This window comes from Drosophila bipectinata, chromosome 3L (assembly GCF_030179905.1).
Source record: "Drosophila bipectinata strain 14024-0381.07 chromosome 3L, DbipHiC1v2, whole genome shotgun sequence".
Taxonomy (NCBI): Eukaryota; Metazoa; Arthropoda; class Insecta; order Diptera; family Drosophilidae; genus Drosophila; species Drosophila bipectinata.
The window spans coordinates 5,406,669-5,420,182 of record NC_091738.1 but is presented as its reverse complement, the minus strand read 5'-3'; the positions used below and the strand labels follow the sequence as shown (position 1 = coordinate 5,420,182).

Below are 13,514 nucleotides of genomic sequence, written 5' to 3'. Positions count from 1 at the left end.
CAATAAAATTAAATATAATTACAATTAAGTAGCCGAAATTGATTATATTCTTGTTATATTTGACTAAAAAGGACCTCAACTTTGTCCTTTGAGAAAATAAAAGTAGTCCTTGGATGCAATGGTTGCCGGATTAAAATTGGTCTCACGCGCACATCTCTAACTCTTTTTATTTGGATTTTAGGCGGCTTAAAAATGTCAGGACAAGTTTGCGTTTTACAATGCAACCAATGCAAAATGTACCAGGTGAATATTAAAAATATCTATAATATAATCTAATTTATAACAGAAATGTAATTATTAAGGGAAGCTTGGTCAGGAAGGCAAAGAAATGGGATTGTAAAATTTGTGGACAAAAACAAGATCTTATTACGGAGATCTTTCGAGGATCGGGGCCAGAATGCCGGGCCAAGGTGCAGCATCTGAATTTAGAACGCGGAAAACGAGAGGAACAGCGAAAAAACACTTTAGTTCACACAGCCCAAGTCCATTCCAATCGAATCCAAGATGAGGAGACTTCTGAAACGAAAAACGTTCCCCAGGAAAAGAAAACCAACAAATGGGCTAGCTATGTAGATGAACCTTTGGAGACTAAACCGAGAGGTTCTACATTCACCCAAAACATTCACCAAGATGAGCACATGGATCTGGACAATGGACTTTCCATGAGCTTTGACAAATCCCAAAGGAAAACCTCCCGATCCTTGAAACGCTCGGCGGAAAGCGAACCCCTTGTGGTCAAAAGAAGCTCCAAATGGGATAGTTTTCTATGAAATCCATAAGTTAAATGATCATTAATGTTAGTCTCTTTCTATATATTTTATTAAAATCTTATCCGCCCTCGTACATATACATAATTATTTGTGTGAGAGGCGGGAGGACCAATGTGTTGACATCTAAATATGAATACTTTTGCATTCAGTTTGACTAATGCTAGAAAAAATACACTTTGCATGTTCCTTTAAATATGGTTAGGGGGTCTCTCTCTCTAATTGCCAACTGGACAGCACATGTTGCACATGATTATTATATATATAAATATCCAGCCCAGGCAACGGATGATGAGTCCCAATCGGTTTCAATACTCGTGGAGATAATAGTTAGTGTATAGTGTATATTGAGAAGAATTGTTATATTTAATAGCCGACTATGTGATTATGAACTAAACTAAGCCGAGTTTCCGCCCTCCTTCTTGGCCACCTTCTCATCGGAACCGGTTTCGTCGATATCCGCCGACTCGGACTCGCCGCCGGGGGCACCAGCCTTGCCGGAGGACCTGCGCCTCTTACGATTGATGCGCCACGGACGCATGGGAAACTTCATGGCCGGCAGTTGCTCCATGCCGAGGACTTTGTAAATTTGGCGGAAGGCGATGTAGCGCAAGAACAGCTGGGCCGAAACAGTGAGATCCTCGCGCTCCTGCTTGGTCAGATTAACCAGAGCGTCTGTGGGGTCCTTTTCACAGGGATCGAGCAAGCCGGGCCCGTTGATCAAGAAGCCCGAGGACAAAGCCTCCATGATGCGGCGCATGCAGTCGCCGGGCGAGATGGGAAATCCAGCTGAGGAGATGACCTTCTCCACCAGCAACTCCAGCGACCACTGGGGTAACGACTGCCAGGATGCGACGCGCTGGCACAGGTCCCGGAGAATGCGAATCACCATGACGCAAGACTGCAGGCCAGTGGCGCGTGCCTGGAACCATTTGGCATGACGCAGGTCAGCCAAAGCCTGTACAGAAAGGACTTTAATTATTGAATTCAAACAAGGATGTCCATTACTTACCCGAAGACACGGCTCTCGTGGCAAGAACTCGGCATCGTCGCCCTCTTCCTTGACGGAACCATCAGAGTTAGCATCGCGCAGCAATGGAGAGGTGAGCGTAATCTTCACCGAAACAGCCTCATCCAGGACGATAACGGCGGCATCGTCGGTGTTAACCTCGACACGATAGTTGACCGGAACGTCGCCTGGAAACGAGAGTAGATGGTTGGAAGATCAAAGGGCTATCCACGAAAGTTGGATTCAAAATACTAGATTCGGGTTGGAAAAAGAGACAAACATTGTGAGTGAAGCGAACAAATTCCAGTGAAGAGACCCGCACGATAATACAATGTAGTAAGAGACAATGATATATATAGAAATAGAAATATTATCACTTATGGGGGGGGGGGATATATATAAGCACGAATAATGTTTGTTTCTTTCCACGATCCAGGCATCCGCTCGGCTCCCAGCAAACATGAACTTCAATCGACTTGCGTGCTGGGATCTCGGGTATGGGCGGCTCTCGTAAACGGAACGGCATCGATGGAGACAATACCCCCCACTCGTTGCAATTCCACTTAGAGCGCACTTTTTACTTGAATTTCGACTTGAATTACATATATTGAATGGTTTTTTAGAGATATTTTGATCTTGATCGGTTAGTGTTTGAAAACATTATTTGGCAACACAAATTTCGGTCACAATTCGATATTTGCAATCTGTTATCTATATTCTATATCTTGTATTTAGACAATCAAGCTTGATACACACATTTCGGCCGCTTGGGCATATACATATATATATTATATATATATTTTCATTTTTTTCTTGCTTTCGAGAGATATATATTATATGGTGATGCAATTTTGGGTCAAGCAGATCCAGTGTGTGGATCAATCGCATTGCTTCATGGCGTGTTTTTTTTCAACTTCTTGGCCATCAAAGGACTTTATTTACACAAAGTTAGTTAGTTAAGGAGGGATTATGACTTAGGACCCCAGATTGGACCAAACATTGGATAGACTTTGTATAAATATACTCCTTTGTATCTGTTTTTTTTTTGAGTTTGGTTAAGTTTTTTGGAGGCCACCACACAACCCATCCGCTTGAAGGGATACTGGAGGCTGGATGACTCCGTCCGTGACGTTGTTACCGTGACGATCCTTTTGGTTGATTTGGCTGAGAGCGAGCGAAGGAGCAGCAGCAGTCAAGACGAGGGAGCAATCTGGACAATCTGGACAACCTGGGAGAACTGAGCTACAGCTACTGACGGCTAACTGAACGACGGCTAACTCTCACTCTAGAGCATTAGAGGCTAGAGCGATAGATACATATGTGTGTAGCTTCTAGGATCGCAAACTTATCCTGCAGAGAGAGAAGCTGAAAACGGCAAATACGTTTTTATTCGCAATTAGTTGGCTATGTTGCTGGGGGCGTTGGGCGCGGTGGTTTTTGGCGGTATTGGCGTGGCAATTCAGATCCACCGCAACAACAGGGCTCAACTGTAGTTGTCCTTACTAGTAGTACTATGTACAATAATTTTTATATATATTTATTTCTTTACTATTTTTTTTTTTGACTTTTTCCACACAAATTGCCGGTCGAATGGGATTTTCGTGAGTTTCGTGAATCTGTCATCTTGGCGCCCGAACACTTGGATATTTTGGATATTGGACTACATATGTATGTAGCTTACAAACTGCCACCAAATTCACCTGCGCTGGTCAGAGTGAAATTGGCCCAGCAAAGTATTTATTATTTATTTCTTTTGTTTTCATTTTTTTTTTGCCGCATTTCTCTGGAAAAAGTACTGTCTTTCGTTCCTCTTAATAGGACAACCAAAATATCATTTTTTCAAAAAATTGTTTCGAAAACAAGGACTACTACCCTGGCGAGTCGTTCACTTACCTGCCACCTCCTTCAGCTTGTCGGGCAACACATTGGCGACGCGCTGCAGCAAACCAGCCGTCGGCTTCTCGGCACACAATACCACCAGCTCCACGGCATTGTCGCCGTGCAGTAGCAGGCCCTTGGCCAAGTAGCCCACCCGCATCACGCCCTTCAAGATGCGCACCACATTGCCGCCATTATCGGCGTCCTTGTGGAACGAGAATATCTGGTTGTCGCGTCCATCCTTCTCCGACGGCTTGTCGGTCTTCTCCTTCTTAGCAGCCTGGCCGGCCTCGCTCGGTTGCTCGGCCAAAGCATCCGAAACCAGCTTGAGGGCACGTTCAGTGTGCGAAACGATACGTTGGATTGTCTGCAGTTCCTCCTCCTTGGGATAGATTTCGGCATGACGGGCAATGGCGTGACGGTCGTCGGTGCTCTCCGGACGACGTACATTTCCGCCGGGCATCATGCCAAAGTGCGGCGGCGGACCATTACCCATGCGACCAAAGCGCTGGGCACCTGCAAAAATATAAAATCATTTTTAAGAAGACACTTATATAGCTGATTGGATCACCCACCTCCAAAGCTGCGCGACATCCAATTATTGTAGTCATATTCCTCGTTGTACTGGCGATTGCGCTGCTCGTCCCAGTAGTTGCCGCCACCCTCGTGGTCATCCCCGCCCCGATGGGAGGACATGAGAGCACGCTGGGCCCGGGCCTCGGCCAGACGACGCTGGCGAGGAGTAGGCTTGAAATCAACCACCAAATCGGGCTGTACTTTGCGCTTGTACTGCAAGCGATGGCGACGTCCCTTCATGTGCATCTCTTTGGCATTTGGGTCGTTGAACTTGCAGTCGCAGAGCTTGCAGTTGAAGCTCAGGATCTTACCCTCATCGTCCTTGACCTCCTCAATGTATTCGCCGCCGACTGGCTTTATGTTGTCCGGGTTCTCGCCCAGCGAATCGTCCAGACCATCATCGAGATCTCCAGCTGCATCACTTTCGTTAGCCGCCCCATCAGCTTTGGCAGCAGCTCCCGACGATCCTGCAGCTCCGCCCGCGGCTGGTACGAAATTGATCTTTCCCAGTTTCTTTGGCTCATCGGAGGGAATCGGTTTTCCCAGCTTCTGATGCAGTTTCACCACCTTCTGGTGCTTGGCACCGCGCACATGGGCGGCATAGGCATCCGTTCCGGTGCAAGTCACATCGCACAGCTCGCAATGGTAGTTGTTGCCTCGATTCTGAGTGGTACTGGTGGCACTGGCCGACATCTTCAGCGAGGCTTCGCGTTTCTTGTGCTTCTGTCCCTCGAGATGTTCGCGGTATGTTTGCGGACCGGCGCACGAAATCTTGCACACTTCGCAGTAATGCAACTGCTGGGGGCGTGGCGGGGCCTTGGGGCGCATGCCTCGTATAGCCGGAGCTCCTGGAATAGCAGGTCCCATCTTGCGCTGATACCAATTGTTGCCACCGCCATTCGGCTTCGGTCCCGGTCCACCCTGATGCTGTTGAGCCACATACATACTGGCTGCATTATAAATAGCCGAATCATAGCCGCTGTAGTTATTGCCCCCCGGAGGTGGGGCATTTGGTGGCTTCTGGGCGCCGTTGGACTTGTCCATCTTGTTCTTGACGGGATTCTTCACCGGCGGGGCTGAGTAGTGGGTTTTGCTGACTGCGGCTGCCGAGCCCGGAGCGTTGTAGCTGGCCGGCGACTGTTGGTAGAATGTCTTGGTTGCGTCGTACGACTGCATGGGATTGCGATAGTCGCCATAGCCACCGTAGGAGGCACCACCCGCACCACCGGAGCCAGCGCCCCCGGCACCGGCCGCTGCATAGCCACCCTGGCCGGCAGCTACAGCAGCATTTTGGTAAGCAGCAGCATTCGCGTATGTGGCGTTGGTTACAGCCGGGTACGAGACCTGGCCCGTGTTGTACTGAGTGCCGCCGTAGTTAAACCCGGCGTAGTTGTTGTTGGCCATTGTCGCTCGTTGCTACTGCAATTACGAAGGAAATCGAATTTGTTGCCAATCTGGTTCAATGCCTAATGCCCCATGGCCCCCAAAACCTCATCCCATGCCCCAACCCCATGTGCTACTTACATTAACTTTGTTTTACTCCTTTACTCGCTATTCTATAGTCAATATTTATGCGGATTTATTCGGGAATTTATATGTGCTTTCCGGGTAATAGCCTGTTTATAGCTGTAAAGGCAAAGTGGTCTTAGTCACGTCATGCCAATTGTTTCTCTCAAAAGAAGCCCCCACCACTTTTCTCTTCTTCCATAAATTTTTTTTCACCCGTTCGCTGGTATTGATTTTTTTCCTGCAACTTTAGACGCACTTTTCGCGTGTGTAGCTGACATGCAATGGGTTACACGTGTGTCTCACAGTTCAAAGGACACTTTTTACCAATATTTTATCCAGTCAGAGGACTGCTATTGTAACTTTAATCACCTTTTTTTCGCACGCTGAAAAATCCAGTCTATATGCGCCGGTAGAGATGTGAGACCGTAGGGTTGTCGCAAAAGGTATCAGCCTATCAATATATCGATATTCTTTTTATAAAAATTTGGTTACTAAAATATGGAAAATAAAATTTATATTAAAAATTTTTATGAAGTAATACAGGAGAAGAACAATAAACTTTCTTTTTTTTTGACAAAAAAGTAAAATTATTTTAAAATTTGGCTACTGAAGTTCTGCTAGAGATGTGCTGGTATAAAACGATATATTTGTTGTTATAAATCTCTTCGGAACTAGTTCCGCTTAGCAACGATCGAGTGTTGCTTCGATAGCCTTCTTGGGTATTTCGTTCGCGCCGAAACAAAACAACATTTGAGTGTCCCTTGCCTGTGATTAGTGTCCTTTTTCTGTGTTTTGTGTTTTTTTCGATGGACGAGAAGCGCTACTTGAAGCGAAAAGAAAAGGCTCGTAGCGATGGAAACCGGGACCAGTTGGCCGATTGTTGCAATCAGTTGGGTGACTTTTATAACCAGCAGGGAAAGTACAATGAGGCGGTCAAGGAATACAAACAGGAGGCCCAGATTTACGCCAGCATGGGCAAGGAGCTGGAAACGGCGAAGGCCAAGCGGATGGTCGGCGAGATGTTCACCCTGCTCTGCGACTATGACGCGGCCAAGGATCATATAAATGACTACTTAAGTGAGTCTTTAATCCTTGCCATATTTTCGGTTAACTCTCATAAACCTGTTCTTTTAGAAATTGCTAAGCGTTTAAAGAATCAAGTGGAGGAGCAACGGGCATATGCTACCCTAGGCCGGGTGCATCTATTACATGGACAGAGTCTGGCTGATAGTTCGGCTTCGGGTGCCATGGAGCAGCTGAAACAGGCGGAGAAAAGCTTCCTACGCAGCCTGCTTCTCATAAAAGAGTAAGTTCTTCATTCTCCTGGTTATCCCAACTAAATATTTTTAATTATTTTCAGACTTTCGGGTCAGATTTCCAAGCTGGAGCAGCTGGATATGCAAGCTCGGTGCTATCTAAACATTGGTGTGGTGAAAGAGCACATGGAGGAGTTCGAAGAGTCGATTGAATACATTGAGAAAGCCATTAAAATCAGCAAAACCCATGAATTGTTCGATCTGACCCACTTGTGTTTCATTTCGATGAGTTTGCTGTTCAATTGCAAAAAGAATGATGCAACCTCAGCACTGCGCTACTGCAACATGGCTTTGGAAGTGGCCAAAAGGCTCCCCAATAAGGTTAAGAAGATCTGCGAGACATTAATCACAAAGGCAGAGATCCTTATCAAGGCGGGTGACTTTGCCAGCGCCAAGCAGATCCTCACAAAGGCCTACAAGAAGAACACTCCAGACGAGAATGATCGTACCAGTATTGAGAGGCAGCTTAGGATTGTGGTTAAGATCTGTCAGACTCTGGATGACCTGGTTGTTGCTAGTTCTGTAGATTATGGAAAACTGAAGAACCTATACGAGAGACTAGGCGATGGCTGTTGCCATCTAATGAATTACGAGAAGGCCTTGGTTTACTACCAAAAAATGCTGGAGAATGCAGAGCTGAACCAGGAGAGCGGCAAAAGTCTAGTCCCTATCTATGTGAGCTTATATCAAACGTATCGCGACAGTGGGCAGTACGATAAGGCCCTGGAGTATCTGTGGAAGGAGTACGAAGTCAACCAAGATGTTCCCTCGGAGGCCTTCACCACCCTGTGTACCATTGCGGAAGTGTGTGAGGAGCAGGCGCAACCCTTTTGGACCGTCCATGATATTTACCAAAAGGCCCTCCGGCAGGCGGAGAAAGCTGGCAGCTCCTCAGCCAAGCTGGAAAAAATAGCGCTGGTGCGATTGAAGAAGTTGGAACAAAAACACAATATGCATGTCCTGGTGGAAAATCTCGAGGCAGAGGCCAAAGCCAAGGGTATTGATTTAAGCGACGAAACGGACCAGGACGATGATGATGATGAAGGAGAGGGAGCTGTGCAGCAAAACACTCCCGATTGGGACGATGATTTCGACTTGAACACGCTCACCGACTCCGATGCCAGTGATTCCGATGAGACCGAAAAGCATCGTCCAGAGCGAACTACTCGTGGAGTTAGGTCGTTTACAATCAAAAAGAATAACAAGGGAGAGACTCAGTTGCACCAGGCCTGCATCTCCGGCAACCTAGAGCTGGCCAGACGCCTCATCGACCAGGGCCACACGGTGAATGTAAGAGATCATGCTGGGTGGCTGCCGCTTCACGAGGCATGCAATCACGGCTTTCGCGAGATTGTGGAGCTTCTGCTGGATAAAGGAGCCGCGTCTGCCATCAACGATAAGGGAGGAACAAGCTGCGATGGCATTACCCCCTTGTTCGATGCCTGCTCTAATGGTTTCCTGGACGTGGCTGAGCTGCTGCTGGACCGCGGAGCGGATGCCACTGTGCGAACTGATTACAACGAGACCTGTATCGAAGGCCTGGACAAGTGGCGCGAATCTGCCAAGTTGGTGGATGGAGAGCAGGCGCAATATGCTCAACTGAGGGAACGTCTGCACACTCTCTCCAAGGTGGGGATCTGCAATGACAAGAATGCTCGTCCTCTGACCAATGCCAACGTGAAGCGATCCAGTAGGGCCGAAAGAGCCATATCATCCGATGAAGACGAAGAGCAGGCTCTCCGCGAAAGCCACAGGCGCTCCCTCAGCCACAACCGCTCGGGGAGTGAATATGGCCCCAAGAAGTCCAGCAGTACAAGTCAACCGAACGCCAGTAAGGAGTACCGCAGTGTGATGGCCCAACTGAAGCGACCCAATCGTATCTCCGACGAACCGCCCATCAGTAGCAGTATTACCAAGCAGAAACGTAACGCATTCCTGGACGAGGGGGAGGTAGATGCCGACAATTGGCTGATCGACGATGTAGGACCCGAACGTAAACGGAAAAGGATTAATTCCGGAAACCTTAGCACTCGTCCCGCCAAGGAAAATCTCCAAGACTCGGTCTTGTCCCTTCCATCCACTTGGGACGATGACTCGTTCCTGCCCATACCGGAGCTGGATGCTTCCCAGCGACAAAAACAGATGCGAAAGCTGACTCTCTCCCGTTCCTCCAGTATGAGCAGCAATCACAGTAGCTCTGATGCTCCTGCGAGAAAAAATCATCAGTCTACTCTCATGGACAGTGGATTCAGTCGGTTTCGCAGCGAGAGTCCCTTGGGCAGTGAGTCCTCGGCCATCAGCTTGCGCACCATAGAACCCGACTCCACCACAAACACCATTCAAGTGCTCATCTCTCCGGCGAAATCATCGCCCATAAAAATTCAAACCACACCTGTTATGGCCACCACCGTTTCGTTTAAAGTTAAAGTCCAGGATGAGCTATTGCTGGTTCCCATAGAGCGCAAGAAGCTGCAAGACATCAACATGCGATGGTTGGCGGAAGAGGCAGGAAGGAGATACAATAAGTAATAAGAGAAAGATTATAATTTATTTGATAATAATCCTAAATATTAATTGTAGGTTGACTGGCTTGACACCTCTATTACGTTTGAAGACGGCGGATGGCTTTGCTTATGAGGAAACGGATCCTGTAAGCGTAGCTTTGGAGCAGAACATGCTACTGGCCACCATTCTGGATTGGAAAATCTCCCCGCTTTCACAAAGATATGAAGAGATGTGCCACCAATCACAAAAGGGTAAGACTTAATATATATCTATATACACCTCTATAATCTGCATTTTAGTTGTAGACAACAAGGTCAAAGTACTTTTGGAACGCTCCCAGAACACGCAAATGCTAGAACTCTCTGGCCTTTGGATGCGGGCCCACCAAACGGAGCCAATTTTTAAGGCCCTGATGCATCAGGCTCGACTAACTGTCTTGGATCTTTCCCGCAATTGTATTGGAAACGAAGGATGTCAGCAGTTGGCCAAGTCACTACCCACGCTTCTTCAACTCAAAGCCCTGAGGCTGCAATGCAATGCGATCGGCTCTCAAGGCTTGGAGGCTTTACTTTGCGGTCATGGCGTGGAGAAACTAGAGCTCTTGGAGGAGCTTCAACTCAGCCAGAATCCGTTGGGAAACTCCAGTCTTAGGATACTTAACAAATTCTGTGGCAGTCCAGCTGGTCGTGCCTTGACTTCACTGCAGATATCCCAATGCGAGCTGACGGAGCTGCAGGATTTCGACTTGGGTTTCAATCAACTGACCCGTTTCGATATGAGCTTCAACCAACTCACCCAGCAGAGCGTTCGCCGGCTGACTGAGCAGCTTAATAGTTGCCGCTTGGAATACCTGAATCTTAGCTACGTTCGGTGGCCCCTGGATAACGACAGTGGCTTCGCCTTGGGCGAGGCTTTGGTTACCCTTCTGGAGGGCGGCACTTGCGAACGATTCATCCGCGTGGAGCTCGCTGGTTGCGGGCTGTCGGATGCCCATCTGTACAAGATATGCCAGCACTTGGGAAAAGCCAAGCAACTCCAGTGGCTGGATATAAGTGATAACGCCCGATTGAGTGGCACCGCCTTTGGTTACATTTTGGATGAACTGCCTCAATTAAGGACACTAATTGCTACGAATTGTACGAATCTTCTGGATGATACGCGCCTTCAGAAACTCGAGGGACAAAAGCAGCTGCCGAAGCGCCTGGAGTTGACCGTCGATGGGCAGGTGTTCTCCATGCCTGGTGCGTTGGAGACTCTTGAATCCATTTGGCAGCTGCAGTTTGGCGACAAGGCCAAGATGCTAACCCTATCCAAGAGGAGAACGGGCCGAAGATACAAAGGAATCCTCAAACTTCTGGCAGATGAAAATGATATTTAATTCTTGTATTGTAGAAACCCCTAATTTTTATATTTTTCCCAATTTTTTTTTTATTGTTTGACAATTATAAAGCAACCCGTAGTACAGTCCTTATCGCACGTGAATACAGGGGGCCGAAAAGTAGAATCTAAGTGGGGCAGACACTCTTGAGTGCCCCCACTGGGCTTATCTAATCGCTGGATGATAGCTGGCCAATTTTTTGCCAGTTGGACGCAGATGAGTAGCCAGACTTTAGACCTTAGGGGGATAACTTGAGTGTACCAGGAATTTGGAAGTTAGTCAAAGGCACTTGTTTACTACTTACGTGCCATGGGGAAATTGTTTACAGACCCTTCTTCTAGATTAGATTAAGAGACAATTATTTCTTTTAATTATTTTACTTATTTTACTTTATTTATCGGACTTGTGAATGTGTGAGGTGATCGGTGATGAGCTAGCCTAAGTGGGATTGCTCTAGGAGCTGCCTCCCTTGGCGGCCTCGTACATGTTGCGGGAGATGATGAGACGCTGGATCTGTGAGGTGCCTTCGTAGATTTGGTAGATCTTGGCATCGCGCATCAGCTTCTCAACGGGGTATTCGCTGTTGAAACCGTTGCCGCCGAAGATTTGGACGGCATCGGAGGCAATCTTGTTGGCCACATCGGCGGCATGGCACTTGGCAATGGAGGCGTAGTAGCTGTTGCGGCGTCCCTGGTCGATTTCCCAGGCGGACAGGCGCCACGCCAGACGGGAGGTCTCCACGCCGATGGCCATATCGGCCAGCATGAACTGGACAGCCTGGTGGTAGGCGATTGGCACTCCGAAGGTCTTGCGTTCCAGGGAGTATTTCAGAGCCTCGTCCAGGCAGCGCTGGGCCAGACCCACGGCGCCGGCGGCCACTGGAGGGCGGGTCTTGTCGAAGGTGCCCATGGCGATCTTGAAGCCAGCTCCCTCGCCAATCAGCACATTCTCCTTGGGCACGCGGACATCCTCGAAGGTGATGCCACGAGTGTCGGAGGCGCGCTGTCCCATGTTCATCTCCTTGCGACCGGGGGTCAGTCCGGGGGTATCCCGCTCCACAATGAAACCGGTGAAGGCCTTGCTGGGCGGGCACTTGGGGTCGGGATTGGTGCGGGCCAGCACGAAGTACCAGTTGGCCACGCCACCGTTGGTGATCCACATCTTCTGGCCGTTGATGATGTACTCGTCGCCCTTCTTCTCGGCGCGGGTCTTGATGCCAGCGACATCAGATCCTGCTCCTGGTTCTGTCACACCATAGGCAGCCACCAGCGGCTCCTCCAGCAGACGTCCCAGGTACTTCTTCTTCTGCTCCGCGTTTCCGGACAGGATCACAGGTGTTTGCTAAAGAGGAAGGATAACATTTAGAATGAAAATCTTGGAATTGGGTGATATGTGGACTACTTACACCAAGACCACTGGCCTCCAGGGCGGTCATGATGCCGGTGCAGCCGTAGGCCAGCTCTTCAGCAGTGAGGCAGGTGGTGAAGACATCAAGATCCATGCCACCGAGGTCGGCGGGAATGTGGTTGTTCATCAGACCCAGCTCCCAGGCCTTCTTGATGATGGGCCACGGGTACTCGCCGGTCTTGTCGTACTGGGCGGCTACCGGGATGATCTCTTCCCGGGTGAACTTGCGAGCCAGCTCCTGCAGCTGCTGCTGCTCCTCGGTGAGGGCGAAGGAGGTTCCATTGGGCGACACCTGGGAGACGGCGGCATAGGCACGGCTCTGGGCCACCAACTGGCGGAGGGCAGGCGCAGCAAGCTATCATTTTGGAAAGGTTATGAAATGGTTATATTAGGTATAGCAATAGACGATCATTCTTTATGAATAATATAGAAAAGTGATGTATTTTGATGAATTAATTAGAGAAAGATATTTTTAATTGAAATGGTTAAGGGGAGATATGACTTTATCTATTATAAAAGTCATAAAAACTATAAAGACTATATACAAAATTTTAAAAACTTTCAGAAAGTTTCCTCAAACCTTAAAAACCTTAAACCGCTTTTTAACTTACGTATATATGTTTACGTTTAATTGTTACCCTATATCTTTTATTGGTATGCTTGATTTTTTAAACAAACAACATCTCGGGTAAATAAAATACGTATCAGTCATGATTATAAAGTTCACATTCCGTATTTAAATCGAGTGCAAAACCATTCGCCATTAGACGACGCTAATAATAATTTCCCGAGGGGGGCAAAGTACAGATTAGTGTCGCAGATAACCAAAAAATAAAAGTGTTTACGAAACCCACACAGCCTCATAAATATATATAAACTATATATACGATCAACAGTTGCTGTCGTCACTAGACTGTCAGGACTTTGACCTCCAAACTTAATATACTTTTTTTCACTTTCTCTTGGGCAGAGTAGGGTAACTGGTATGCTCACCTTGTTGAGGAACGCCATTGGGTGAATTCTGGTTATACTATTATTTAGTTAATTTAAGTAGGTCGCTGGGTTGCTTACTCGTCGACGGCTTGCAGCGAAATGATCCAAACGAGTTGTACATCTGCCGGTATAGCGAACAGCGAAGCTTGGACATTGGACTTTGTTGCGCTGGCAAG

The 13,514-nt window shown here is 47.9% G+C and overlaps 4 protein-coding genes across 7 annotated transcripts; 2 read left to right on the top strand and 2 right to left on the bottom strand.

The window, feature by feature from the left end:
* The first annotated feature begins 117 nt into the window (after positions 1 to 117).
* LOC108128358 (MRN complex-interacting protein) lies at positions 118 to 898 on the top strand. Its single transcript, XM_017245916.3, has 2 exons — positions 118 to 243; positions 303 to 898. The coding sequence occupies exons 1-2, from the start codon at positions 193 to 195 to the stop codon at positions 768 to 770; spliced, it is 519 nt and encodes a 172-aa protein (XP_017101405.2). The 5' UTR covers positions 118 to 192; the 3' UTR covers positions 771 to 898.
* Positions 899 to 1,091: 193 nt separating this feature from the next.
* Positions 1,092 to 6,260, bottom strand: Zn72D (Zinc-finger protein 72D). Of its 4 annotated transcripts, none has more exons than XM_070280375.1 (6): positions 6,109 to 6,260; positions 5,755 to 5,856; positions 4,230 to 5,649; positions 3,670 to 4,170; positions 1,780 to 1,964; positions 1,092 to 1,725 (listed from the first exon to the last, which is right to left on the bottom strand). In XM_070280375.1, the coding sequence occupies exons 3-6, from the start codon at positions 5,632 to 5,634 to the stop codon at positions 1,165 to 1,167; spliced, it is 2,652 nt and encodes an 883-aa protein (XP_070136476.1). In that variant the 5' UTR covers positions 5,635 to 5,649; positions 5,755 to 5,856; positions 6,109 to 6,260; the 3' UTR covers positions 1,092 to 1,164. The 4 variants fall into 4 exon arrangements, with proteins under 4 accessions (XP_070136476.1, XP_070136475.1, XP_070136477.1 ...); XM_070280374.1 differs by having other exon boundaries at positions 5,920 to 6,209; XM_070280376.1 differs by lacking the exon at positions 5,755 to 5,856 and having other exon boundaries at positions 6,109 to 6,228.
* A 112-nt stretch (positions 6,261 to 6,372) lies between these two features.
* On the top strand, positions 6,373 to 11,024 carry LOC108128355 (tonsoku-like protein). Its single transcript, XM_017245910.3, has 5 exons — positions 6,373 to 6,816; positions 6,874 to 7,045; positions 7,100 to 9,580; positions 9,636 to 9,811; positions 9,860 to 11,024. Exons 1-5 carry the CDS (start codon positions 6,546 to 6,548, stop codon positions 10,936 to 10,938), a joined length of 4,179 nt encoding a protein of 1,392 aa, XP_017101399.2. The 5' UTR covers positions 6,373 to 6,545; the 3' UTR covers positions 10,939 to 11,024.
* A 272-nt stretch (positions 11,025 to 11,296) lies between these two features.
* On the bottom strand, positions 11,297 to 13,494 carry Mcad (Medium-chain acyl-CoA dehydrogenase). The gene is made up of 3 exons (XM_017245914.3): positions 13,339 to 13,494; positions 12,344 to 12,700; positions 11,297 to 12,279 (listed from the first exon to the last, which is right to left on the bottom strand). Exons 1-3 carry the CDS (start codon positions 13,354 to 13,356, stop codon positions 11,392 to 11,394), a joined length of 1,263 nt encoding a protein of 420 aa, XP_017101403.1. The 5' UTR covers positions 13,357 to 13,494; the 3' UTR covers positions 11,297 to 11,391.
* Positions 13,495 to 13,514: the final 20 nt, after the last annotated feature.

What these genes read in the sequence shown, in the direction of transcription:
- Mcad (XM_017245914.3), bottom strand. An exon ending in TGGAGGCCAGTGGTCTTGGT is followed by an intron (nt 12,280 to 12,343) that starts GTAAGTAGTCCA and finishes CTTCCTCTTTAG; the next exon opens with CAAACACCTGTGATCCTGTC.
- Zn72D (XM_070280375.1), bottom strand. Translation starts at nt 5,634, where the DNA reads ATGGCCAACAACAACTACGCCGGGTTTAACTACGGCGGCACTCAGTAC. An exon ending in GATGTCGCGCAGCTTTGGAG is followed by an intron (nt 4,171 to 4,229) that starts GTGGGTGATCCA and finishes ATATTTTTGCAG; the next exon opens with GTGCCCAGCGCTTTGGTCGC. An exon ending in CACGAGAGCCGTGTCTTCGG is followed by an intron (nt 1,726 to 1,779) that starts GTAAGTAATGGA and finishes CTTTCTGTACAG; the next exon opens with GCTTTGGCTGACCTGCGTCA.
- LOC108128355 (XM_017245910.3), top strand. Translation starts at nt 6,546, where the DNA reads ATGGACGAGAAGCGCTACTTGAAGCGAAAAGAAAAGGCTCGTAGCGAT. An exon ending in TCATATAAATGACTACTTAA is followed by an intron (nt 6,817 to 6,873) that starts GTGAGTCTTTAA and finishes CTGTTCTTTTAG; the next exon opens with AAATTGCTAAGCGTTTAAAG. An exon ending in GTGCCACCAATCACAAAAGG is followed by an intron (nt 9,812 to 9,859) that starts GTAAGACTTAAT and finishes TCTGCATTTTAG; the next exon opens with TTGTAGACAACAAGGTCAAA.
- LOC108128358 (XM_017245916.3), top strand. Translation starts at nt 193, where the DNA reads ATGTCAGGACAAGTTTGCGTTTTACAATGCAACCAATGCAAAATGTAC. An exon ending in ACCAATGCAAAATGTACCAG is followed by an intron (nt 244 to 302) that starts GTGAATATTAAA and finishes GTAATTATTAAG; the next exon opens with GGAAGCTTGGTCAGGAAGGC.